Here is a 27,999-nt window from a genome sequence, read left to right as displayed (position 1 = left end):
TTCTGTTGAGTACTCACACACTGTCAATGGCATCCAAGTGAACAATTATGGTTTGTAAAATTGTTGTTGTTAAAAGTCTCCTTCTCTTCTCTTTTCTGGTGAGCATCTACGACCAGTCGGCTGGTAAGTACGATAGCTCTGCTTTGAGAGGTTACGCGAAGGTTCAGAGACTTTTTCAATCGTTAGGGAGGAAACAGTTTGTAGGACGTGAAATTAGCTACAAGGCACATGAATGATTTGAAGGGTAATGACAACCGCATAATTAAAGAAAGACCCAGATACACGAAAAACGAAAAGATGGTCGCAGAAGATGAGTAAGACCGCTATCAGAAAAAGGAGTAAGACACTTATTACTCTGTTTATACTGACCATTCGGCGGATTGTTGCCTAGAATCGAAATCTAATCGTCTTTGGCTTATTGCTGCTTTTCCCATTGAGATACTTATGGCTCTTGGAGTGATGAAACATTAATCCTATCTTTGAGTTGCTCGCAGTCATCCTAAAAGAATATTTACATTGCCAGCCGATCTAATGTCGTGGAAGAAAATCACTCGCAAAACTTTACAAGTTTACTCACGTAAATACTGTTTTTTGTTCATTGTCTTCCTATCAATAATATCTCTTATGCAATTATTGTGATTCCACGCTTACACGTCAATCTACTTTGACAAATTCACTTCTAACGTAGATAGATTCTGGTGTAACTTGAATGACTTTGTCCTATTGTTTAAGTTCAAAATCAGCCTTATATCTTCAAAGGGAATTATTCAAAATTGTGTTATAGAGGTTGATCATGTAGTGCACGCACGAAAAGAATGAAATTACTGTTTACAGGATCATGATAACTTTTCTCGACCGATCTTGGCGAGAAAAGGTCCTGTCCGTTCATAAAATTAACAGGAAAAGTTGTAAGATCAAAAATTCGATCTTGAATTGACCACCAACGATTATCACGGAAAGGGAGGTAATCCTTACTTGAGTCTGAAGGAACCCTAGAAAGACTCAGTACTCGAGTACCTTGCCACTGATGTGTTTGTACTCAAGATGCTTGGTAACAGCTGCACCCCTCACTGCCGGTTCAGTATCTTCGTGTGAAGATATTTGTAGTTTCATTTATAATGTAGGAATACTGTGTTGGCTAATCTCACTGAGAAACATTGCACAATCGACCTGGCCTAAATTTAGTTTTGAAATTGAAAATTTCACATGTTTTTAATGTTCTACGTCGATTATAGTAAGATAAAACATGCATGGAATCACTAAATGACGGGCGAAACAAACGCGCCACCGAGCTAATTCAGGGATCTGTTAATGTACCGCTGTACCTGCGGTACCTATCATTTGATGCTAACCTTACAGTATCTATTGGGAACTTTAAATCTATCATTTTTATAGAAGTTGGGGGATGCTGTTCTTGTGTGGATTCCTATCGTTATATTTAATAATCATACTAAATTATTTATTTGATCTGCAAAATATTGTTCCACGAGAAGACAAATCTCGTTTTGTCACTCTTATTTTGAGAGATGAGAAGGGGAGGAGAGGGCGATTTACAGGAAAAAATCTAAAGAGTAATCCCTTAACCTTACTTGAGCTGCCTGAGTATTGTTTACACTAAGAGCTCTAAGAACGTGACCTTGGCGTAGATTTGGGTTATGTTTTGTCTCTTCTTTTCTTAATCTGCCAAAAGTAGCCATTTTCAGTTTTTGTCGCTCTAATTTTTAATCCATATAGGATATGTTTGTTAGCATTTTCATTCGTCGGTGTCTGAGATTGTGTTGGTGACAGTTATGGAATGTCATACTGAGTTCCGACGACGACAGCTGATCAGCTCTGTCTGGTGAGGTAGTCTCACCAAAGTCAATTTCACTGATCAGCTAAGCTTGGTTCTTCTATAGGACCATCGGTGTGTACGTTTCCTTTTCATTTTCGCCGCTTTTTCATGAAACACCAAAGAAAATTCCATTTTGGATAAGCTCGTATGTGTTGAAACTTAAAATTTCGTTTGTAAAAGCATCGGTGTCAACGGAAAGTATGTTAATTTGCTTTTGGTTTTCGTTTTTGATGAATGAATTCTTAATATAATCAACTAAGAAACTGATTTTATCGTTTCACTTTTTTCCTCCTCCCAAATTAAGTTTGGGCAAATCTTTCTTTTTTGTTTGTGTCTCGCTCTGTTCGTTCTTATTCCCCTATCCCAATTTGCTTGGCTCTCCTCTTTAATCTATCCTAGTGTTTCCTGTTGTGTTAGACAGATTCAGAATAGATTTTTCTCATTGTATGGTTTGATCAAGCCAATTTTCCATCGTTTTGAGATGGGTTGTGAAGACCGTTGGGTGGGGAGTTTGGAATGTGAAAATGACGAGTGTTGAAATCGTGGATTTCGAAAATTGACGATCCCGCATATTTCATCCAACCCTTCGGCTTCGAAAAGGTCAAAGAAGTGACAGCTCTGTTTTGTTTATCAGTACAAAATTATTGTAAGACTTTTGAGAGATACCTTTCATTATTTCTTATCATGCAACAACGCAACTAGCATTTGTTACAAAATTACATTTCTGCGTGAATGTTATCGCTGCACGATAATCTTGGTGGTTTTCCAATGGTACCAAGCTGTTCTGTGTCACCAAAAGATAACAGGATATATCCTAAAATAATTAGAAGTCTCCGGAAAGAGGCTTTTGACTAAAAAGTCTATTATCCTCGATATAAATGTCTATACTTGGTTCTTTAAACAATGAAAACAAATATAAGATAATTTTTGCCCTAAATTTCAACACGTAAGTACAATTAGATTGAATTGTTGGTTTTCATAATAAGCAAACACATCACGAAATTGTCCCTATCTTTTTGGAATAGAACTAACAATGTTATAAATGGTCACTGTTTTATTGCTTAAATTAAATATTGCCCCCATAACCAATCCAGCCGCATGACAGTTCAACACTGGTGTCACGCAAAGTAATGAAGGATAGGGGAAAAGGAAAGCCTGGGGGAGAGAAGAAGTTCAGAGGACACCTCTTATTCCATTCTTTCTAATACCAGAAGAAACTCAAAATTTGCATTTTTGAAACAACACGCTAGTTGAAGCGTGGGTTTCCAGATCCCAACGAACGCATCACGAAATATTTTCTATCTTTTTGGGATGCCACACAATGAAATGAAACTACGAAACACCTTTATTAAGCTTAGAAATGATATGTTTTAAACGTCAGTGTTTTATTTTCAATGACGTCGGATTCCGTTACTCCATCGCTCACCACACTTAGGTGTCACACAAAGTTAGGAATGAAAGAGGATGGGAGGAACAGGGAAGGAAGACCTGGAGAGAGAGATGCGGTTTAGATGGGACTTTCTTGTTCCACTCCTTCTTGTAGAAGTTCAAATTTCCATTTTATGAAATGACTTAAAATGAAAGACTCTGAATTCAAAATTGTGCTTAGTTTAGCGCAATGAGCGAGGGGAATTCTTTTAGTCATTCTTAGAGTAGAGGGTTGCCGCCAGCATGCAGTTTGTGCTACCGTGACTTATGAATTGAAACTGACAAAGTTTCTAAGATCGATTTTTACGTGTTAGGTAACAGGGAGAAGACTGCTCACCGGCTTAGGAGACAGATTATAAAGGAAGGCCGGTGTCCATTATGGACCACCATCAGGAACTGTTCTACCCTTGAGCAATGTAATTGGGATGTGGACTGTTCTGGTGCTCAGAGGTGCTGTAAGAGCACCTGTGAAACACGTTCGTGCCACGAGCCTATACTTCCAATCAGACCCAATGAAGGTAACTGAGTTTTCACTTTCAAATGGCAAGGAACGTTTTCCACTCCTGCGTTATGTTTTGTTCTTGGTCTTATAAAGATTATTATTACGAATATGGAAAGGAGTCACTTCTAGTAGGAAAGGGTTAGAACCATAGACTATAGACCCTCTTAGGACAGCCTTGGAGTGTTTGATAAGTTGGTTTTGTGACAATGTTTACGTTTTAAATTGATGCAATCTTTTACTTGTTTTATTTGTTTGTTTTACCCGTTTTAGATGCTTGTCCAAAAGACGAAGCAACGATAGCATCAAATAAAGAAAATTCTGACTGTAGACTGACAAGAACCAGATTCTGTTTTAAAAGGAATTGCAAAAGGTAATATTTGACCAAGGTAATTTTAGAATTTTTACGTCATTTAATACCTTTCGTCGCTTTAGCACAGTAGTTTTTAAGAGGCGGACAGTTTAGAACTCTTTTCACTTACGTTTTCTACACATCTCTCGTCCAAACTCTAAGCTTGAAATCTGAAATGCTTCCGGTCGCCTATCGCCTTTCTCAAAAAACGTCCCTAATATTTTGATGAAAGATAGCTATTACTAAAACGTGACTTAGCTGTTTCAAAAATATTTGCCTCACTGGAAACGCATAGGATGTTTTTTATGGAATCTTAATTCATTTAAGGGAGACATTGCACCATAAAATGAATACTTGACTGAATGATTAGCAAACGATAGGATACGTCGCATACTTAGTCGCTCCAATGTCCCGTTAATTCTGACCAATTCCCAGAATTTGCTCAATGCCGTTCATGTCATTTCACTCAAAGTAATTCAAGATTTCCATAATTCGAGAATCGTGCTTATCTCGAGTGGTTTATCCCCTTAATTTTTACTTCTCCTTAATTGCACCTTTTTAAGGAATGTCAACATGCGAAAACTTAGCTATGTGCTTTACTTAAGGACCATCTTCTCTCGGCAAGTACACTTGTATGCATGTCGAAAGCAAGCGGGAGCTACAGTATTATAAAGGCCAACTCACCACTGCATTCTTTCGCGACTTTTCAAGCCGATACAATGGGTAAATGCCTGTAGTCTTCAAGAAAAGTAATGCCCATAAGACAATCGAAGTATTACAATGATTCTTTTTTTTTATAGATGCTGTTTTCACCATAGCACGTGCAACCCTCACCGCGAGCTTCTTATGTCTAGAGAAGCGTGTCAAAAAGGTAAATTCTGTTAGTTAGTTATTTTAAAGCAAAGCAGCAAATGCTTTTCGTTGTGGGGAATTTTATCCAGAGGCCTCTAAGGTGACACAACAGCAGAAAATTTCCCTTTGTTTTCCCATGCAGCGCAGGGGCAAGTGTTTTTTTCAGGACAAATTCTACTTTTGGAAAACAGACAAGCCAGCTCGTGAAGCTGGATACCACTCATAGTAGACAACAAAGTAAAAAGCGCGGTTCCTTAGCCAGTATCGTTTCATCAGGAAAGGAAAAGGCTTACAAGTTTGCTTTGTTAAACTTGCTCGAGCAAGTGCCCTCATATTAAATCATTGTTTTGATCAGAAATCAAAATCTATCAGCTTGGAATATTTCAATAATAATTTTAAAAGTCCTTTCATAATCGCGGTGCCAGTTTTTCAGTCTCTCAGAGGATGATACTTTTTCTATTGCACAGTTCTTTGTTCTCGGAGGAAATGTGAATACCCTGGGGAAGTTTGCAGGTTGGATAGATACGATTCTCCCAGGTGTTCCTGTCAGTCTAAATGTCCAACACCTCGCCCGGAAGAGTCAGTGTGTGGAACGGATGGCATACCATACAAGAGTTATTGTGAACTAAATAGAACAGCTTGTATTCTGGGGGCAAAGGATATCACCATCTATCACTATGGAAGCTGTAAGCCAAGTAGGTACCTCGTGAATTCATTAGACAAAGCAATAGCTGACTGAAGACAAGTGATCATTCTTAAGTACTTTTAAGCAATACAATTTAAAAGGAATTCAAAGAAATTAAGCAAACTTATAAACAAACAATAGAAAAAAAATGAATCAGGCAAGTGGTCTTTGGGAGAATTCTGGAAGGCATTGCAAAAATAGGATTCAAAATTATGTCTACAGTTATTTAAGATTAGATCCTTTGTGTGATCAGATGGGGTGAGGCTGAAAGTCAGCGCTGCGCATAAAAGCAGGCAAATACTTCCCGCTTATGAAAAAGGAGAACTGAGATGCCGCTTCGATGGAGAACCTTTAAGCATCACGTGGAAAAAAGTTGGGCTTCGAGGACTGCCAAACCGAATGATACCAGAAATGGACAAGTTGAATATCCAGGATGTAGACATGCGCGATGGTGGGATGTATAAATGCCAGGCATATGACGGATTTTTGACAGTGGAAGCCGAAATATCTGTCATTGTCAACGGTAAGAGCTCACTCGAAAAAATATGCAGAAACCTTTTTTTCAGCGTGCCGAAGCGTAAACTAGTTGGTTATCATTTCATGAGAAAAAATGCACAAAATGTTTCAGTCAATGAACATGTCACTTTGTCTTACTTTCTTGCAAACCTATGACGTTTACAAATGGCGGGTTTTAATTTGTTTTCCCTCACTATTTCGTTATGATGGAAAAAGTGCTATCACGCGATTGATTGTCAACAATGCTTCAAAGGAAATAAAGGGCTCAACTAAACCCTAGAATCGCCTTGTTTTTTTTCTCCTCTAAGCGTAGGAAGAACAAACCAAAAACAAACGCTGCTTTCGGATCATCGTTATCTTAGAGCTTTTTATTGATAACTATAATCATATGGTCGCGTCACTCTTGTGTTGAAATTAGTTCTGTAATTTTTTTATCTTCATCGAAGAAGTTCAGATTAGCAGCTCAGTCAGCGTTTGTTTTAATACGTAGGTAAGCCTTGTTCCAATTCTGTGATACGACTATTTGGAACTGCAAAGAACCAAGTTTCCGACCAGTTTTATCTTTTTTCAGGGCCAACTCCTGCTAGCAACAGAAGCAGCATGTCTCGTGCTGATTGTTTACAACCCCGGAGCACCGGATACTGCAAGAGGCACGCTGTTCGGTGGTACTTTGATGGTAACGATGGTGTCTGCAGGTCATTTGCTTACGGTGGATGTGGTGGAAACACAAATAATTTCGAGACCCAGGAAGCCTGTAATTCAGCGTGCAGTCATGCGGGTAATTTTTAGACAAAAGAAATATTTTGAACCAGAAATCGTTAGAGTTACTGTGCGCTATTTTGGAATAGTTCCAGGACAATAGAAAATGTAGGCTACAATTATCTTGTACTTTAGAAATCCTGGATACCACGCGTCACCGATATGTCGAAAAATAGCGCTATGTTAGGCCAAATATGACTCTCCCCGAGGAAGTTTTCTCAATACCAAACACTCGATATCTAAAACAGAAAACCAACGAAACGAAACATTCTAGACCTTTCATTAATCATCATCGAAATTGATTGAATTCCTCAATCACAGCTCAGTGACGCGAGTTTTCAATTCCTCTGAATATTTCACGCGTCCCGTGATACGATAGGTCCACAGCATGATGAACGAAAGCTCAATACTCATTTTTAACGATGCAACCGAGCTATAGTTTGATTTTGTTAAAAAGCTCAGTAAACAACAAGAAAGTAAATCATTATGATTTAATGCTGTTTGCTTGTAGAGTTCACACGACAAATTCTATCTTTAACGTAAGAGCTTTGTGCCTCAGCGGCTCAAAAATTAATGCAACTTCAAAGGACATGTATTGTCGGTTTTCATCAGCTTAAACTTTAAATAAATCTTGTTTTAATAATAGCTTTTTAATGCTGGGCTTGCATTATAAAATCATCTTTCATTGTACTTTGTATCTTTTATTAATTTTTTTTAGCTGGTGATATCTGCAGTTTACCAAAGGTCGAGGGCCTTTGTAAAGGTTTCATACCACAATGGTTTTACAATTCGGATAGAGGGCGTTGTGAGCAGTTTGTGTATGGAGGATGTGGCGGCAATGCAAACAAATTTAACACCAAAGCGGCATGTCTAATGCGTTGTGCAGGTAATTGAAACAAACAAACAAAAAGACAAACAATCAGGCTAAGGGAAAAAACACTCGCTACAGCACCTAGTGAAAACAGATCCAGCTTTTATTAAGGGCCAATGACGCTTTGGAAGCAAGGAAATAGGAGCAAGACAATGTCACTTATTCGAAGATTTAGCATCATGATAAATATATATTTAATGTAAAAACTATAATTCCTCTTACTATGGCTTACTTTTAGCGAATCCCTCGGCGAACACCCCATGTCTGCGACGTCAGTTTGAAGCCAGACGAAATAAGCGTCTTGGAGTATTTGTGCCGAGATGCCTGTCTGACGGAAGATATGCTGGCGTGCAGTGTCACGGATCGATTTGCTTTTGTATGGATGAAGAAGGGGACGAAGTTTCTGGTACCAGAGTTAGCCGCCATCTTCCGCTTAACTGCACGGGAACAAATCAACTTCCGCCCGGTAACTTCAGGTTTATTTTCCCTTCGATGCCATCGCTTGATAGCGTCAGATTTATAATACACTGGTAACGAGAAAAATCGAAGTAACTGACACTGTACTGTGCGCAAGTTCTCATAAGTAGGGTGAAATCAATTATACGAGTGCGAGTGTCTGGATGCGCATTTAATTTCATGATGCTTTCATTTTTCGCCTTTCACAGTTGGTGATTCAACTCCATGTCAGAGGGCCCAACGAAAGAACAGCGTTGTACCATTTGGTTCTTATCTGGTTCGCTGTAAGCAAGACGGAAGCTATGAAGAGGTGCAGTGTAATGGATCCTCTGGATTCTGCTGGTGTGTGCAGGAAAATGGTACCGAGCTTTTTGGGACCAAAACTAGAGGACCTCTCCTGTGTCCTACTTTAGGTCAGTGTATGAATTTATCTGTATTCGACGGAGATAGAGAGATATTTGAAATTCTATGATGCAGTCGAAAATATGACCACAATTGTAAGTTTTGAAACTTCTGCATCTTGCAATGTGAGTGGTTTAACAGACTCTAACCCGGTACCTTTTGAACTATTTGAAATTTTTGGAGTTTGCGCGGCCTTCAGTGCTTTCTACTTTTCATGTTCATGTTTACAGATATCCGTTTGACGCACTGTCAAAAAAAGTTCCTCGACAATTCCAGAAGCCTGCAACCAAATGTGGAAATACCAAGATGTCGGCCCGATGGAAAATTTCAGGAAGTTCAATGTCGAGGAGAGATGTGCTACTGCGTCGACGCAGATAGTGGGAGAGAAGTGAGGGATACGGAAATAAATACGTTAGTTGGGGAACCAAGATGTGGCGATGCTGGTAAAACAATATATAATTTTTCACATTTAAATTCAAAGATTGGAAGCGAACGATTGTGAAATTACATCGTCTGCCAATCAGAGACGATAGTGCTTCACAGTGTAAATCCCAGTGTGTACAAAAACAATTACGATGCGCATTTATTGAGCATCCTTTCCTTCTCTAAAGGTCGAGGTCCAACCCGTTGTCAACGAATGCATCGAGAGGCTTTACGCTCTCTTACCAAGAACACTCGAGTTCCACAATGCAAGTTTGACGGAAGCTTTGAAGAGATTCAATGTCATGGGCTCAGCGATGAGTGCTGGTGCGTGGATCACCAGGGCATCGAGATTGCTGGAACAAGACGCATAGGGCCCTTACAATGCGCAGGAGTAGGTTTGTGTAAATGTTTGCTATTTAAATGCTAAGACCTTTCGTCATTTATTGCTGAACACAAGCTAAATTGTTTTCTCAATTTAAAGAAGAAGATCATGATTGTTTAAGGTTGTTGGTGGGCTGATAAACCTATCTGTGCTTAAGGTAATCGTGGTATTTTGCTCAAGTTTGAAATTTGAAATAGAAACATTCCTTCCTACTTAGAATTCTTTGTAACTGATCGAATTCCGAACGGACTACAATGGAAATTAGTAATCAAACATATTTTAGAGGGAGGACTTTGTCCCTTGTGCAATTAGCAGTGGTCTTAAATCGTCGATTTTAGGTGATAGTTGCTATGAAACCTACTTTCCAATACACGGGAACTGAGTGCACTTTACTAAATTAAACGAGCCGGGTTGCTGTCTCCGACGGTCAGCGTCGACATTTACGTGGGATGTTAAATTCCTTTCTCGCAATCTTTCTATAGGGAAGCCTTTGACACCTTGTCAAATAGAATACCAGAAGTACTTACGGCGTTCGTGGCAGTCATTTAATCGATATGCCCCGCGGTGTAGCCCTGATGGGGCTTATGAAAAAGTCCAGTGCTCAGGAGGAGTATGTTACTGTGTCACTCCACAAGGGAAAGAGATTCCTGGAACAAAAACTATCAATTTAGCCAGACAACCAAACTGCACTCACACAGGTAATCCACGAATATGACAAGTGAACTGCGCTGCACCTTGGCCCGATCGCAATTAATAAGAATAGACGTTTTAGGTCATGTCCTTAATTCTCTCTCAGTGACTGAAATTAAGTCAGCACATTGATGCTGTTATCCGCATTTAATCCATGCAATAGCTCAGATCTACGATTCATTTTTAAAGCTTCTGTGGCTTCTGAATTAATATATACTTTTTTTCCCTTTTTATGATGGTTTCAGATGCTAATATTACACCATGCGAGAGGAAACGTCGAGATTCTATTCATTATTCCCAGAAGTTCGTTCCTTTCTGTAAACCCGACGGGAGTTGGTCTGAGATTCAGTGCGAACTATCTTCGGGGAGCTGCTGGTGCGTGGACAATGAAGGGCACGAGATAATTGGTTCAAGAAGCACCAGCCTGAAAAGTTGTCCCAATTTTGGTTAGTATTGAATACAGTTACGGTATCCTCTAATACCTTATTCTTTCCGCCGTACAATTCTTTTTTCAAACCAAATTTAACTGTGTTGTGTGAGAGGTTTTTAGACACACAGTCTATCGACTCCGTTCTGATTAAATATTTTGTCTTCTTAGTCCAAACGCCTGCTTGAATGTGTATAACCCCTTAAGGTTTCAGAACTGCATGGCTGCTATCACCGATGTATGCATGAGAAGGCTTCGTCAAAAGCTTTTCAAACATCTCCGTATTTTTTTATTGACTTTCTCCTACCGGTTCTTTTATTTGTCTTCTGAGCTTTATCTGCGCGTTCATACCTTCTAGATAAACTCAGCCCATGTAGAAAGAGATTAGTTTACTGGTTAAAGAATCCGCATCCAGATGAACATCTCCCCTGGTGCCGAGCAGACGGTTCATTTAATCATATGCAGTGCTATGGCTCTCATTGTTATTGTGTTAATGAGAAAGGAAATGAAATTCCTGGAACCAAGATCAGCGTGTCAGCGGGAAGACCTGTGTGCACCTTTTCTGGTAAGTGGCATAATAACTATCGGCAGATTGGCATCCCTTAATGTATATCTCCGAACGTCTTGGCGCATCTGAAATAAAAATGTTTTTTTCTTTTCGAGGGGGTCGCGTGACGTCTTGCCAACGTAAGTATCGCGAGGCTCTTTTGCAGTCCTTCGGACCTACCTTGGTCCCACGATGCAAACTTGATGGACGGTACGAAGAAGTTCAATGTCAAGGCTCTACCAGAGAATGCTGGTGTGTTGACCACGATGGGAATGAACGTCCTGGGACTAGGACAACGAAGCTTTTGAAATGCCCTATAATAGGTAGTTGTTGTAGTGCTTTCTTCGTAGCCACATAATGGTTCCCGCAGGCAAGGACAGTAACCGAGATTGACATTCATTAAATGAAAGTTAACAAAAAAATTTAAGAAGATATTTGTCTTAGAAGATGAAAATGTCGATTTAGTTTGCCTTTTTTCCCCCCAAAAGAATCTCGGAAGCTAAGACACCTGTTTTTCATTTTCCTTTTACCTAAATATTCCAACCCTAAATTGTGGACATAAAAATGAGTGCCAATCACACATACGATGACTATTACCCCGGTAAGGCAAAAGATAAATTTTGATGATTGCTGTTACTTTCTGCCAACAGGAGCTCAATTATCTAAGTGCCAACAGCGATACAGAGAGTATGCTAAGAATCCAATTCCTGGTCAATTGATCCCTAGATGTAGAGACGATGGATCTTTCGAATCCGTGCAATGTCGAAACCTTGACTGCTATTGCGTCGATGAAAATGGAGACCCGATTGCGGGAACTTCTTTACCTGCTAGGCTTGGAAAGCCCAAATGTCGCCTTCCAGGTTTGTCCCAAGCTGTTTCTGTTCGTTAAGTTTGAATTTCAATTAAGTTACCATTTATGGAATATTTGCTTTTTACAATGAAAAACGTGGTTGAGTAGTGACTTTGTAATTTCGTTTCTTTTGGAAAGGTGAAGATCCTCTTTCGTCCTGTCAGAAACAACATAAGGCTGCTCTTAGATTCCCAGCAACACCCTCCCGCTTCATTCCTGCTTGCAAACGCGATGGCAGGTTTGAAGAGATTCAGTGTCTTCGAGCCACAGGTGAATGTTGGTGTGTGGACGTTTCTGGAAAGGAGGTGAAAGGAACAAGGACCACTGGCTACATAATGTGTCCATCGTCAGGTTTGAATTTTATTTGGATATCTAAATACATAATCAGTCCCTTGCTTTAGAGTCTTGGGGACCTTGTTACAAGTACTTCGAAAGCTGATGGAGAGTAGAGTACAGTAGAGTAGTTTTAATCACCTTTCCTCCTTGAAGGGTATTCTGAGTCCATTTACCACACTTTTCAGTGGGCTTTGGCCAGACCCATCAAGCAGTTTACAATTTTTTGAAGGAGTGATTATCACAATGAGTCTGTTGCATTTTGTAGCTGCTTCTCCTACATCATGCCAGACGGAATATCAAGAGAGACTCAGAAGTTGGCTTTTACCAGGTCCTTATATTCCTCAGTGCTCGCATCAAGGACAATATGAGCCCATGCAGTGTTATGAATCGTATTGCTTCTGTGTCAATGAACATGGAGTGGAATTGGTAGGAAGCCGAGTAGATAAAACAGAAGGAAAACCAAATTGCAATGATGGAGGTAACTACTTGACGAAGTTTTGCCAACTGTATCCAACTAATTTACTAAAATCTCCAAAAAGCAAGGAGACTTCAAAAATGGAAAAGAAAATTAGAAACTTGGAAAGTTACGAAGCGAGGCTCACCATAGTAGTAGGGTCTTTATTTTAAACTTCAATTTAGAAATCAATCTTGCATTAATTATCTACAAAAATCTACATTAATTAACTAAAATAATGGTTTATGGTTACTTAGCTAATTCGTAGTTAATTCGTTCTTCAAATTTCAGTTTCTACGTTGACGGTGTGTCAGAAACAGTTACAAGACTATCTACGCAATCCTATGCCTGACGGTTTCGAACCGCACTGTAGTAAGACTGGCGCCTTCCAAAAAATTCAGTGCCATGGTCCGTTTTGTTTTTGCGTCAAGCGAGATGGGATCGAAGTATCAGGGACGAGGCAAATTCTGGTGATGGGTAAGCCAGTCTGCTCAAAGCAAGGTAATATCCTAAAAAAGGTATTTTAAGTTTTTGATTTCATTATTTTATTTATGCCGATTCTTTGACCGTTATATCATAGTTATGTATGCGATTTTTTTTGTCTAATATTAGGTTTCTCATTGACAAGGTGTCAAAAGCAGCTGCAGGAAGTAATAAACCATTCGCAAGATCCTGACAAATCTTTGCCTCGATGTAAATACGACGGTAGTTACGAAGAGATACAATGCCATAAGGCAACTGGGAAATGTTGGTGCGTAGACCGAGACGGAATCATACTTCCCTCTACAGCTACAAATAAAAGCGTCACGTGCCCATCTACAACTGGTGAGAGCAGAGATTTATTTCCGATGCAGTACATTCTTCTTTAGTAATGCAAATGTAGCTGATGTTCAAACTGTATTGGATCCATGTAACAGTTTGCGCTTTTCATATGTTTTTTTTTTTAAATTATATTTTCTCGAAGACACCAAATCATCCTGCTGGAGTCGCTATCAACAAAACGTCAGAAGTAGTCCGGCTGGTTCTCATATTCCATGGTGTAGAGCAGATGGAAATTTCATCCCTTTCCAAGTCCAGGCGTCTCAGTTTTTTTGTGTAAATAGAAGAGGGGAGGAACTTCCCGGCATGAGTGTTGACATTAGCTTAGGAAAACCAGATTGCCGAGCTGCAAGTGAGTGTTTTTAATAATTACGATGACACGAAAAGACGAAAATGAAGCAAAACTGAGCTAGAGAAAAAGGTTAATATGCTAAAAGCATAGGCAGAGCATCGAAGCGTGGAAGGCGAACTTCCGCAGTTGTATTCAGCTTTAATATCCAGATTTATTCCTTGTCTCAAGTTGGGGACAAACAAATGAAATCGAGTTTTAGCGATTCATTTTGTAAGTTCATAAAGGATGTTTAGATGCTTCATCGTGGTCCGATGCTAACCCTTCCGCTTCTAAGAAAAAAGTATGCCACATTATCCTCAACAAGTTATATTCTATAAGATAGCAGGGCGAGCCACCATTGTAATGGCAAACGTTTATCTAAAATTGGTTTGACTTGCAGCAACCCACGGATTCATAGCAACACCGTGCCAACGTGAACGCGCTCGTCGCATCCATCTTTCTTCATACGTTCCCCGTTGCCGGGTTGATGGCACCTATGATGAAGTACAATGTGATGTGAATGATGGTCAGTGTTGGTGCGTGGATCGAGATGGTAGGGAAATAAACGCTACCAGAGGTGAAGGTGTTATTCGTTGTCCAACTAAAGGTGAGGTCGATCGTTCACTCAGTCAGTTAGGCAATTAATCGATCTTTCACTCAGTAAGTCAGGCAATCAGTCGATCGATCTGTTACTTAGTCGGTAAGGCAATCAGTCGATCATTCACTCGGTCAGTCAGCAAATCAGTTGATATGTCGATTGTTAGATCGTTCAGCTAATAGTTAGATCGTTCAGACAATTTACTTCTTCTCTTTTTAAGCTACTTTAGACCACCACTAACGAGCAAGGAAAACAAATTTTCATTTTACGTGCCTCTTGTCCGACGGTGTCTTTAGAATAGAATTGGAATTATAATTAACATACTGCTATTTATAGAAAGTCTCACACTTTGCCAAAAGCGTCAAAAGGAAGCCATCAAACGATCCTCAAATGGACCTAACATTTGGAACTTCGTACCGAGATGCCGTCAAGATGGTGGCTTCCATGAAGTCCAGTGTCATGTGGGGACAGGCCAGTGCTGGTGTGTAGACAAAAATGGAAATGAACGTTTTGGGACAGTGGCGCGGGGACTGCCTAATTGTTCAGGTATGCAAGAAACCGAAAAAGGAAAAAAGATGACTCGTCGATGTTACTATCTGGAAACTTAAAACGATGGTCATCAATAATTTGAGAATATTGGGAATGAAGCAGTTAAGCTCTGATCAGAACTTTTGTAGATTTTTAGCTCAACGAGAATCGAATTTTGTTCTGTTCATTAAATATATATATACCTTCTTAATTTGTTAACTAGGAAACTTCACTACTTGTCAGCGTCAAAGAGCACGAGCACTTGGTCTGGCGGGGAATCCGCTCCCTGGTGCGTACGTTCCGCACTGTAAACCCGACGGCAGTTACACTGACGTACAGTGTCATGCTTACATTGGTCTTTGCTGGTGTGTTGACGAGAAAGGGAATGAAATACTGGGAACTAAGAAGTGGGGGCGTCTTAGTTGCGTTAGATCCTCATCAGGTGAATATTCCATTAAAACATTCTATAGGTTAATTATTACCGATGTAATAATTCTCCCCAAATTTAAAAGGACAACAAACATCATAGATACAAATTTTCTTCTAACCTCGCTTAGAGATTTCTGATAATAGTTTAACTTTTCGACAAGGTACGTAAATGTGAGGAAGTTTTATGTGTTATGAAAAGCTTGTATGGCAAATAGAGGAAGAACTTCTTCACTTGAATGGCTTATCTTCTCACCTTTCAGACAACTCAAATCCAATCGATCTTGGCATCTTGATTGACTCTTCGGACTTAGTAGCAAAGAAATATTGGCCAAAGATGTTAGAGTTTGTGTCTACGATCGTGGATTCCTTCGACATTTCTGTCGGAGGAACACATGTTGGACTAATTGTATTCAGTCGCGATGCGGAAATACCTCTGTATTTTAATACTCTACAAGGAAATAACCTAACTGCCGATAACGTGAAGAAATTTGTTAGTAATCTTAAGTATATGGAGGGTTGGAGTCGTTTCGATCTGGCTATGTCAGTTGCTGAAGAAGAGTTGTTCAGCGGGGCGTCCGGAATGAGAAACGGAATACCTAAGGTGAGCATGAGCATTTATTTTAGTGCGAGTGCACAGTGTTCAAAGTTCTTGGACTGTCACACGCCTTTCTCTATTAGTGATACCAATTCAGCATCAGACGTAACGATCCTAATCAGGATTGTCACTCAGCGTAAGGAGCAAAGTGGTCTTGTTCATTTGGCCTCCTTTTTCCTTACTTTTTTAGGTGTGATCATTATATTTTGAGTCACATATATTTGTTTTCGATCAATAGATCTTACTTGTCTTAACAAGCAGTACACAGGAAAGAAATCAAGGACCCACCACACCACTGTCAGCGGCATCGCAGGGTCTTAGAGATAGGGACGTGTCGATATATGTGATCGGCGTTGGGGACAAAATAGAAGTCCCCGAGCTACTAGATTTGGCCTCAGATTACAGGAATGTATTTGTCACAAGTAACTTCAACACCCTTCTTTCCAGTGGTGTAGAAGTAACAGCCATAATGAGAAATGGCACCAAAGCTGTTTCAAGAAGTAAGTTCTTTAAGGATTATTTCAGAGCAAAGTTTGGAATTTCTGATGTCTGAATAACTTTTAACTTAACTTTTTACGTGGTGCGTGTGAGGTTAAGGCTCGCGATGGTGATTTTGAATTGATAGTTTTGACAATGGTAATTGTCTCTACAGTGCTGATATATATATATTTTTTTCACATCTCACACCCTTTTAGACAGGATTTGTAATCTGCCTTCGGAGCCTGGTCAACTTGGCTGTCTGGCATCGATAACTGCACATTACTTTGAAGCCAGCCTAGGAGAATGTCAAAAATTTATTTATAGTGGATGTGGAGGAAATGCCAACAACTTCCCAACCTACAAAAAATGCATGGATAATTGTAAAGGTAGATAAATGTCTTCTCAGGCTTCGAGTTTAAGGTTACTTCCAACGATGAAATCTGTTAAGAGACATAACGGAGAATTCTAAAACTGAAGCTTTTTATTGTTCCAATCGCTTTTGACGTATAGAGCTGAATTCTCATAATCTGAGTGTTTGTCTTGTTGGCAACACATATAAGTTTAGAAACATGTCCATTCACAACGTAAGAACACAATATTAGACGATACCATCGCCACAAAGCAACAGGTGTGGCAACACCAGCGCGTAGCATATTCCATATAACTCATGGAAATTCAATTTTTTCAAGAATAGGTAAGAAGATATGTCCAGAAAAATAAATCAATTATAAATAATATTGACGACCTCTTCTTTACTTGATAGAAAGCGTTAAAATAAATCTTTTCAATTCAGATGTCCTTCCTTCCTGTCTTGCCGAGCAGAGACGTGTCTTTGGTTTGCAAGTGGGTCATTTCGTTCCCAAATGCAAACTAAATGGTAGATATGAAAGCATGCAGTGTTACCGAAAAACAGGCTTTTGTTGGTGTGTTGACGAGTACGGCAAAGAGTTGCATGGAACCAGGGTCAAAGGAACCCCTATTTGCAGCATGGCCGATGGTAAGCTGAGTAAGGTGGTGATATAAAGCATGCCCTACATTAGGTCCGCTGTCTTATGTTATCGCTCTCAACACCTCCATACAGATAAGCACTGAAAACACTGAAAATTTGTACCTGTACGACAGATATGGGTTTCAGAGTTCTCAAGTATTTCCTCAACCGAGCGTTCTTTTATTGAACACTTAGAGTTTAAATTAAGTTTGGAAACCCGACGTCACGTGTTTAATGCAGTATCGATTTGGGCCCTGGTCGGGGTTCATTAGTTGAAAGACAGTCCTACAGTATTTTCAATACTTTTTGTATTAACATCAATTCATGCCATTTCCCTTCATCAAGCGTCCAGAAAATTAACTCCCTGTCTTGAAGAAAGAAGAAAAGCCTTGGGTTTTAGCGGCGTTCCATCTATCGGAAAATTTGTCCCAGAATGTAACCCGGATGGAGAATATGCAGAAGTACAATGCTTTGGAAACACCAACTTCTGTTGGTGCTCAGATAAAAGAGGATACGAGATTCATGGTACACATCGCTGGGGTACTCCGAAATGCCCATCCAGAGGTGAGTGGAAAAGCGATGGGCCGTTTTTTATCTCACATCTGTTTGGATAGTCAGTAAATGCCGTGTGCGCTTTTTTCCAGTTCATCGGGGAATATGTCCATTCGTATCAGACCCGAAGAAGTGTCCAGCGGAAATGAGTGAACAGACATGTTCACAAGACAGTGATTGCTCCAAATCTTCTAAATGCTGTTACTGTGGTTGTGTACGGCGTTGTACTCCTATTTTATCAGATGAACCAGGTGACTAAACGACTTTTAAAATCACCATTTGATTTCTTTCTAGTGCTTAATTTATAGGTCACACTAGTAAACGGTTAGAAAGATTTTTCGTTGTCATATTGAACCCTTTTGTTCCTTCCTTACAACTGTTTTCATGTGGTATTCTAAATCATGTAATTCTAATGCATTATCGATCTTGTTTACTCATCGGTAGAAGTATCAGATTGTGCCCTTGAAAATGAGAAGTCGCTTTCAGCGGCATGCTCACACGTCCAAGTTAGTGGCCGTTTCCATCCAAAATGCAAGGTTGATGGTAGTTACGAGGGTTCTCAGTGTCTTGAGTCTAGTGGTGTCTGCTGGTGTGTTGATAGAGATGGAAATGAAATCCCGGGAACTAGACAAACTGGAAAACCCAACTGCACCATGCCAGGTACTGTGACAAAACTAAAATAATTGCTACAATTTACCAAATGATGCAACAGGAAGGGCCCTATTTGCAAGTGTTGCTGTTATTTTCAATTATTTCCTTTTTGAAGTTTCTTTGACGCCGTGTCAGAAGGAAAACAAGAGGGCTGTAACTATGCGCAGTAGAACAGTGGTCGGATTGATTGTGCCAAGATGTCTATCAGATGGTTTGTTTGACCCGGTACAGTGTAACAATAACACTGGATTCTGCTGGTGTGTTGACAAGCACGGAAGTGAACTAGTTGGGACTCGGCAGTGGGGAAGACCAAACTGTACTGATATAGGTATGTCGATTGACAACTTACTACCATGGATTAAATATGTGACGTGTCGTAGTGGGGGGAGGGGGCTGCATGCATTTTTACCTCTTTGAACCGCTTTCTTGTGTCCTATAGACCGTGGAGGGACTTGTTTCTCGATACTTTTGCACTACAGTATTCCAAAAAAGTTGCTTTGCACCTGGATTTACACGGAGAGTATATCATCTGGGCCATAGAAATGGATCTTTTTTCGAAAAGGTGCCAGCCTCAGCCAGCAGACACGATTAGCATCCCATCATTATCAACTTCATCGTCATCATTGTCATCATCATTATTATCTTTATCATTGCAATTGTCATCATGGTCATATTATTGTCATCTTTATTATTATCACTATTATTGTTATTATATGATATAATCTCCTAACCGATTTTCATTTATATCTGTTCCCTAACAGATAAAAGAGTTACTGTTTGTACCTCCCGCCGGGAAGAATGTCTTGACAACGCTCCACGCGGACATTTTGTTCCCCGCTGTAAGGCTGATGGCTCTTTTGACGATGTGCAGTGTCTTCAAGCAACAGGGGAATGCTGGTGTGTTGACACAAACGGGGAAGAAATACCGGGGACCCGATCTATTGGGAAGCTGAACTGCTCTGTAATTGGTAAGCAGAGGCTGGATTGGTGAGATACAGAAGGAAATTTGAAGGTTCTAGGTTTACCAGGTCTAATTTTGTTATTAATCAAGGTTGAGCAGGTGATGCATAAGAAACTGGTAGAGTGCTTAGCTCGCAGATGCTTCCTGTAACTTAACCAAGTAGCGAACTATCTTCAGCTTCTACATATCTCAGTTACCCAATCTTTTTACCCGTGTTTGGCACAAATGATCTCAAGAATTTTCATTGACGTGGCGATTTGCAAAATCAAATGGACTATGAGAACCTATTAGCACGCTTATTTTGATCGCTCTCGAAAAATTTTGCCTCTTTCCGCGCCAGTCGTGAAAACACAATAATACTTGTTGAAGAACATTGCTCATTTTAGTCACCAAAACCAAGAGAACTACTATTTGAGGGGTTGGTTAATCCGATTGCAAAAGTGTAACGGCATGATCTAATTTTACCAAAGCCTGGCTGAGTCCGTGTCAAATCCAGCGTCGTCAAGCTCTGGGTCTTAAAAGCGTACCAACTGTGGGAGTGTATGTCCCTGAATGCAAGGCCGATGGAGGCTTCGAGGCAGTCCAGTGTAACATGGCAGCAGGGTACTGCTGGTGCGTCGATGACAGTGGCACTGAAGTAAAGGGGAGTAAAGTTAGAGGCAGACCCAGATGTGGTAAGGCCATTTACAATTCAAGGGGCTTAGAATCCCATGTAAACGAGAAAGCTTTTTTGTGGCTACTGCCTCCTATAGGAAGCGAAGCCAGATATGTCGCCGGAATGAGTGATTGAATTAGTGATAGTAACAACAGAATTCCGATCTTGACCCAAGAAGATGCTAAACATCTCACCATAATTTCAGGATGTCGCGTGAAAAAAGGAAAGGCTTTCCTTGCAGAAATATATTAAAGGTGTGATTGACGTGTCATGAAAACTTAAAGGAAAATATTTTCTTTGAGGAGTGAGCATGTTACCGTTTGCATCAGCAAATTTAGCCAAGAAGATCCGAAGATATAATTTTTTCATTTCTTGCCGTGACACAAAAAGAAAAATAATAATAATTCAGAGGCAAAATTAAACGAAGCATAGTTAAATCATTATTGTAGCACAGAGGATAGACCGAAACGGGAATCGTGAAGTTCTTGAGCTAGCGCCTGTAAGTTATCATTACTATTTTTATCAGTATTATGATTATTATGATTATTATTATTATTGTACTATTATTATTATTGCTAAATAATAATCCAGAATCCAGTGTTATTGATAAAATTAATTTACGAAATTTCATAAAAATTCAAAATCATTTATAATACAATAGTATTTAGCTTGAAAATGTCCCTTAAAAAATTTTAGATGCCCGCAGTGGCGACGCAGTCTAAGGAGTGTTCTATCTTGCTGTGAAAATGCGTTCGTCAACCTCTCACGCATGCGTGTACCGATCTTAGAAGTTCGAAAGAGATTTGTGTCCTGAGCCATGCGATAACGGTGCTATACGGCTCGGTGTCCTTCTGAGCTATCTTATCTGCAAGATGCTTCAGGAAACGCTGACACTCATTTCCCATTCCGCCATTGGTTCCAAACACTAAAGGTGTGAATGAACCCATCTCTACATCTAGCACCCGCTGCAGGTACTCGCGTTTCTTCTCGTCCTCTTGCTCCTTGAATACTTCAAATGTTGTCTTGTTCTGGTAACACTTAGAGGTAACATGTGTAACTCTTACATCGAAAAATGCCGTAACTCCTCTTGACCAGAAACCTCCCGCTTTGATGTCTAATCTTGCCTCAGAGCTTGTGACGGCACTTCTCAAATGCAGCCGTTCCTTGTCGAGGGGTTGAAGGCGTGGTTCAATTTCCACATTGTTGCAGACCTTATTGATGAATGCCTTTAATAAATCACGGACATCATCACGTCTCTGTGCTACAAAGCCCCCCTTTTTAAATGAGGGGGCATAGCCTACAATAAATTTATCCCCACACACACATAGACTTGGTAGATCGACTACTTATTGCTATAATTATTGTTAACATGATTATTTGTTACCTCTTAATTATTGTTTGAGTTACATGTAGTCACTATCTTCTTGAATCATCTTTCTCTTGGTACTCATAACAAACGTAGGGTGAGGCAGGTTTTCTGTTTCTCTCAAATGTTCTGCAACACTACCTTCTAGCATTTTAAAACATTTAGTTTTTTTCAATGCCAGAAAAGTTGTTTTATATCATTAGCCGCATACAGTTTTACTCTGCCTATTTAAAATTTTGGACACTAGTGGTTGATTTGGGATTGTAGACCCTAGTGGTCGATTCTGGATTTTGGTTACCAGTGGTCAATTTTGGACGCTAGTGTCGGATTTTGGATTTTGGACATTAGCGGCCGATTTTAGATTTTGGACAGTGGCGGTCGATTTTGGATTTCGGACCCTGTTGGCCGTTTGAAATTTTGGGCCCTAATAGCTGATTTTGGATTTTGGACCCTAGTGGCAGATTTTGGATTTTGGGCACCAGTGTCCGATATTGGATTTTGGAAACTAGTGGCTGATTTTGAACCGTAGTGGCCGATTTTGGATTTTGAACACTAATGACTGATTTTGGATTGTGGACATTAGTGTCTGAAAATCGATTTTGGATACAGATGTCCGATTTTGGATTTTGGACCCTAATGGCCGATTTTTGATTTTGAAGACTAGTGTCCCAATTTGGACTCTAGCTAATGTCTGATTAAGGATTTTGGACCCTAATGGTCGATTTTTGGAGTTTGGATTCTTGTTTTAGACTTAAATGTCCGATTATCGATTCGTGGCCTTCCATTTTGGTAACATAGGTCACATAGTTAACATAGGTCACATACAAATGGAATTGCATTAAAATAAGGAAGATGTTTATAATTAACAGGGAAAATTTAAATAAACATAGCTTTATTTATATGCGCCTAGAAACAGGGAAACCGTGAGGCTTTGGAGCTGGGACCGCTAAAGTATTATTATATTACTATTGTCATCATATTGATAATTGTTAAAATCATGTCTCTCTTGTGGAACAGCGTACTCATAAATATATGAGATGCAGCAAGTTTTCTGTTCTGCATGTCACTTCATATCTTCTGCAACACTACCTTCTAGCGTCATTATACAACTTTTAGTTCTTTCCAATGCTTTAAAAATTGTGCTATATCAGTAGCCACATGCAGTCTTGGGCTGTCTATTTTTGTTGTTGTTGTTGTTGTTGTTGTTGTTGGCGAATTGCCGACACACACATTTTTTAATCGTCCTGTCTCGGTCATACAAACTTTGCGCTGCCTTTGTAGCTAAGTTAGAAAGATATATGCTTATTCCTTAGGGGTTAAATTCAAGCTCAAGCGAAAACTCCTCCTCCCACTGCCCCCTATTTGATAGAGAAATTTCCCATCTTGAAAAGTTGGCATCTCTTTAAAAAAAGTACACTTCCTCAGCACTATAATTTTTGCCATGAGATAGACCGTCAACGCGGCGCATTTGGATGCCTTGAAATCTTCTCTCTATTATCCTTGTTTTAATTCCTCAAGGAAAAGAAAAATTGTGCAAGAAGAGGTTCGACGAGATACTGTCATCCTTCCCTGCAACTCCTTTGGGTTTGTTTGTACCGAAATGTTTAGATGATGGTGGTTATCGAGCTATTCAGTGCCATAACTCTACCGGATACTGTTGGTGTGTGGATGACTTCGGGAACGAATTAGCTGGAACACGAGTTAGAGGACAGCAGAATTGTTCAGGTGAGTCTTGTGTTTTTTTTTCAAAGTTGACATATTTTCAAAGGATCATCAATTTTTTTTAATTTACGTTCTTCGTATTATTATGATAGCATTATCCACCACCCTATAACGATTTGTACTGAGAAAATCTGAATCATCAGTTTTGTAGGATCCTGTTTCTCACAACGTTGCCTTATTCATGAAAATCGGGTCAAGGGTAACTCTGTCAGTCTGTGGGGGTGGGGGAAGGTGACTTTTACGGATTTAAACTTTAAGTTGGCTTATCTGAGGAAAATTCTAATTGCTCTGAAGGCGTTATTTGAACTCATTTTAGCTGATCCCATGTCTAGCTAACTTTTTAGTATCTTTACCGAAGTTTTCCAGAAAGTGCTTTCAACGTAACTTTAATGTTGTTCGTGTATGTTCGGGGTGTGGCCATAAACATGACACCTCCCTACATCCCCTCTAGTCTCCACAGATCAAAAATTTACCTTGTGTCAAAGCCGCTACAACCACGCCTCCGAGATAAACGAGCGTGGTCGGCCCGTGCCACTCTGTAAAACTGATGGATCATTTAAAACAACCCAATGCAACTCAGTGACCGGAGAGTGTTGGTGCGTTGATGTGGAAGGAAATGAGAAGCCCGAAACCAGAAAAGTTGGGGATCCAAACTGCGAATCTAAAGGTAAATTTAATAACTATCAATTACAAATTTGTTAGGCCAGAGCTGTATTACCTTTAGGCGTACATAGTTGCCAAAATAAGAAGTGCAGTAGTCCTGCAGATTTACTCAGAATGCGTGAACGTCCCGCTTGACCTATTGTTTGAAGTCGTGAAATGTCTGTCAATTATAGATGTTGAGACGAACTGCCAGCTTCTGCCAGACCCAGGACCATGCGAGGTGTTTGAGCCGTCTTGGTTCTTCAACAAGACTAGCGGAATGTGCGCAGTATTTACTTATGGAGGGTGCAAAGGCAACGCCAACAGATTTACTAGTTATGATGAGTGTCAAGCAGATTGCCATGGTACGTAAAATGTGACAGAACTTACTTAGTAATGATATGCATTCAGATCAATTTTGCCTTTGTGAACGATAAGATTACATACGACAGGATCAATAATTTTTCAAGATTGATTTACTGATAACTCGATTTTAGCTGATGCTGTCTTACGCCTTTATCATATAATATGTCTCTCTTCGTTTACAAGCATATCTTTGGAATTTTTAAGACAGAACAATAAATTAAGAAAAATCAATTAACAAAATCAATGAAACAAATTTCTATCTTTATTTTCAGGTCGGAATTTAACTTTCTGTGAATTGCAACGCGAGATAAACACCGCGAGCTCCAACGGTTTCATTCCTCGCTGTAAAGATAACGGAGATTTTGAGTCTTTGCAGTGTCAACGTACATTAGGCGAGTGCTGGTGTGTAGACGAGTCTGGCATAGAGTTGCCTGATTCTCGAACGGATGGCTCGCCTGATTGTAGCGGAATAGACGGTAACATTTTTCATCATTTATGTATGTCTAACGATTGTTTTCGTGCTTGTAGATTTTTAGGAGTCGTTAAGGAGGGAAAGGAGTGGGGAGGGGGGTGGGGGTTGATTATGTAGCACTAAAAATTTTTTCGGCTATTCCTTCATCTCTTTCATTATTTCTGTCTTTCTAATATTTTCATTGCATACCTTTATTTCAACAGCTATCGGAGGACGACGAAACAGATGAAAGATAACCACTGTAAAGTAAAAATTCAATTAACAACTGTAACTGATCCATCTGAGCATTGCTTGCATTGTTTGCCGAAAAGCATTAAATAAGTGTTTCACTCTTTTTGAGCAAAGCATTGCAGAAGCAACCACCAAGGGCCTCAGGCTTTAGTCCTAAACAACATTTTAAACTTACTTCCTTGGTTAACACCCCTTTAACAACTTTTGATTTAACCCCTGGCGTAGCAAAACAGTTTTTCCCAATCAATCTCAAGTTAAGGAATGACCTGTCTGCTGATCTTGTAGAGGGACTTTTGCAAAAAAACAATTCATCTCATTCTTGAGCTTGCATAGCTTGCGAATTTTGGTTTCATGCGCAAGAAACCAGCTTCTTGTCGCATGTTTGTGCCCTCTCGCTGTTGGGTCCCCGTCCAATCACTCTTCTAGTGAATTCAAGTGCTTGCAAGGCAGGCTACGGCATATAACGCTTCTCAGCAAACTTTTCACTTTAATGTGGTAAAACTGTACATTTGCACTTGACTCATCACCTCTACATCTCTATCATGAGGGTCCCAACGGGGTGATGGCTTTTACGGCTAACGGTTAAATTCTGGTCATTTTACTTATAACTGTCAACCCAAAATGACACATGGTGGAAAGGAAAATTGTTATACTTAACTTCTTTTAAGACTAACTGTTAAAATTGGTCAATTTTACGGCTATTAGTTAATCCCGTTGAAACCCTCTATCAGGTGTCACGTAAGTTTAGTAACAAACTGATTTCCATATTCATACCGAAGTGGACCATTTTTAAAATTGTGTTCGCCAGCATCACTATAGCCTAAGAAAAGAGGCTTTCCCTGCATTCAAATATTTGCTCCTTAGGTGTTATAAAGCACGATAGTCCTAGGTTAGTCACAGATAAATATATTATCTTACAAGTTTCGTCCACGTCGATAAGCTTTAAGGTTTCACAATTATTTGTATGTATTAACCTTTGTATGGTAAGGTATGTTAGAGTTGAATAAATCATAATTTTTCTGCTCTATGCGGTTGTCAAATGTGGCGCTTGTTAAATGAGCAAAAAGACGCAAATTTAGCAGCAATTAGGTAAAGAAACGGTCTCAAAATTAAACAACCATCATTATTTTCGTCGAGACACACAAACGCACCTGCAAGCTTGCGTGTATGTATGCACATATAGATAGATACCTAATGTTTTTTATGTTGCAGGTTAGGCAACCAATCAAAGCTAATCTTGACCTGCTAAATTACCACGGAAAACGAAATGAATAGTTGAATAAGTAAATGGATAAATAAGGAATAAAATGATTAAAAATAGATAGTCAAATCCGAACTATATACTTTGATCTATGGTTTCGCATATTTTGGTGACCCACTTTCTTCTGACTGCCAGGGCAGGAATTAATACGTCCCTTACTACTTCAGTTATTTGCCAAAGCAACGCCAATAAATGCGGTGTTTTACAGTGCTGTAATCAAATAGGTGGCGGATCTGAGTGTTATGACTGCTAAGCTGTCTGTGTCTGAGGAGCGTGTTTTCTTATCTTCACACCTTAATATGGTGCATCTTAATGGTTTGCTAAAGCGTGAGAGCTTTGTGGCATATACCACAGGACTCACCAGAGAGCAGAACGTCTTAATAAATCTCATTAAAAGAACTGCATTGCATGGGAAATCCCACGTTAAATACGATGTTCCTTCCAAAATTTCCACCGGCAACCACATCGCAAAGTAGATAATCGCGCAAAGTGTAAACGCCCTCGAAAGATAAAAGTTTTGTGTTTGTAACTTCCAAACGGTGGCATTTCGATTAAACGAAGGTCGTTTCCAAATTAAAATGTAATTGGTGACGATAATGGTCAAGTTGATAATCTCCACAAACCATACCACCACTTTAGCGATAAGAACCCGATAAAAACCAGCCAGGGCAAATGCGAAGGTCATGCTCACCGCCATCGACAAAATCCAGATTAAAAAATTAGCCGTCATGTAGCATCTGAAACGAGTGAAAATGTGAGTTAGAGGCCAGAAGGTCCTGTAATACATGTCTAAGGAGATTGCAGCCAAGAAAGAGGTCGAAAAAGTGTCGCAGAGCGTTTGCAAAGAAAGATGCAGTTCGTCATGATTCAAACTGCAATGATGTCCATCTGATCGCAGCAAACCTAAGAAAATCGCGATAGCAGCCAAGCCTCTAAGAATGTCTGTGAATGACAGGCTAATCGCAAAGTATCTGACAAGATTGAAACGCCCTCTTATAAGAAAAGCAATGGCATAAAGATTTCCCAGAAGTATCAGAGTGGCCTCTGTTATGAAAACCGCACACCACGCAGTAAGCACTTTAAAACCAAACGAATTTAGTTCTTTGTTGGAGAGGCTTGACGAACTGGTCTCCATTGAAAAGTTCATGCTGTGGAAATGAACAAAAGAATGAACAAAATATGAAGAGAGTCCAAATGAAAGATTCAGATTTATTTGGAGTGATGATAGGCTCCACGCAGTCATGTAAACAGACAATGGAAGAAAGAGGAGTTTTATCAATTTTTTGATTTTGAGTGAAAATGAGAAGAGAGTAATCTTTATTGTTATTAGAAATTCAAAAAGAAGTTTTGAGGTTGAAATCTCTTCCTGCTGGGCTGACATACTGAGTATACTTTACATATTAATCAGTCGATCTTCGACGTCTCGGTTTGTAATCAAGCTTGGAGATCTCCCTTCGAAATCATTTTTAGGGAAAAAATGCTGCGGTAATTTTATTTGAGAGAGAATAAACGTCTGTCGACACATTATCTCCAATCTAAGCAACTGAAGTTTTGGTCCTCCTAATGAACCAAAATGCATTCATTATTTA

General features: G+C 39.6%; 3 protein-coding genes across 3 annotated transcripts; 1 reads left to right on the top strand and 2 right to left on the bottom strand.

Moving 5' to 3' along the window:
- The first annotated feature begins 2 nt into the window (after positions 1–2).
- On the top strand, positions 3–25,252 carry LOC131798189 (uncharacterized). The gene is made up of 40 exons (XM_059115845.2): positions 3–123; positions 3,577–3,780; positions 4,035–4,134; positions 4,914–4,984; positions 5,433–5,660; positions 5,904–6,173; positions 6,738–6,944; positions 7,644–7,811; positions 8,035–8,262; positions 8,462–8,665; positions 8,885–9,097; positions 9,266–9,472; positions 9,942–10,157; positions 10,395–10,595; positions 10,935–11,141; positions 11,240–11,446; positions 11,774–11,983; positions 12,112–12,324; positions 12,575–12,787; positions 13,055–13,264; positions 13,376–13,588; positions 13,728–13,934; positions 14,314–14,520; positions 14,848–15,057; positions 15,263–15,481; positions 15,729–16,069; positions 16,302–16,563; positions 16,759–16,929; positions 17,337–17,540; positions 17,877–18,095; positions 18,176–18,334; positions 18,528–18,743; positions 18,850–19,062; positions 19,496–19,702; positions 20,166–20,369; positions 23,235–23,441; positions 23,890–24,105; positions 24,275–24,445; positions 24,719–24,922; positions 25,122–25,252. The coding sequence occupies exons 1-40, from the start codon at positions 48–50 to the stop codon at positions 25,145–25,147; spliced, it is 7,929 nt and encodes a 2,642-aa protein (XP_058971828.2). The 5' UTR covers positions 3–47; the 3' UTR covers positions 25,148–25,252.
- On the bottom strand, positions 21,106–22,818 carry LOC136279987 (uncharacterized). The gene is made up of 2 exons (XM_066164554.1): positions 22,806–22,818; positions 21,106–21,692 (listed from the first exon to the last, which is right to left on the bottom strand). Exons 1-2 carry the CDS (start codon positions 22,816–22,818, stop codon positions 21,106–21,108), a joined length of 600 nt encoding a protein of 199 aa, XP_066020651.1.
- A 1,245-nt stretch (positions 25,253–26,497) lies between the features above and the next one.
- On the bottom strand, positions 26,498–27,557 carry LOC131798195 (adenosine receptor A3-like). The gene has a single exon (XM_059115853.2). It carries the CDS (start codon positions 27,555–27,557, stop codon positions 26,613–26,615), a length of 945 nt encoding a protein of 314 aa, XP_058971836.2. The 3' UTR covers positions 26,498–26,612.
- Positions 27,558–27,999: the final 442 nt, after the last annotated feature.

The sequence above is a fragment of the Pocillopora verrucosa genome, chromosome 3 (genome assembly GCF_036669915.1).
Source record: "Pocillopora verrucosa isolate sample1 chromosome 3, ASM3666991v2, whole genome shotgun sequence".
NCBI classification, from domain to species: Eukaryota; Metazoa; Cnidaria; class Anthozoa; order Scleractinia; family Pocilloporidae; genus Pocillopora; species Pocillopora verrucosa.
Note: the sequence above shows the minus strand (reverse complement) of the source record. Positions and strands in the feature narration are given on the sequence as shown.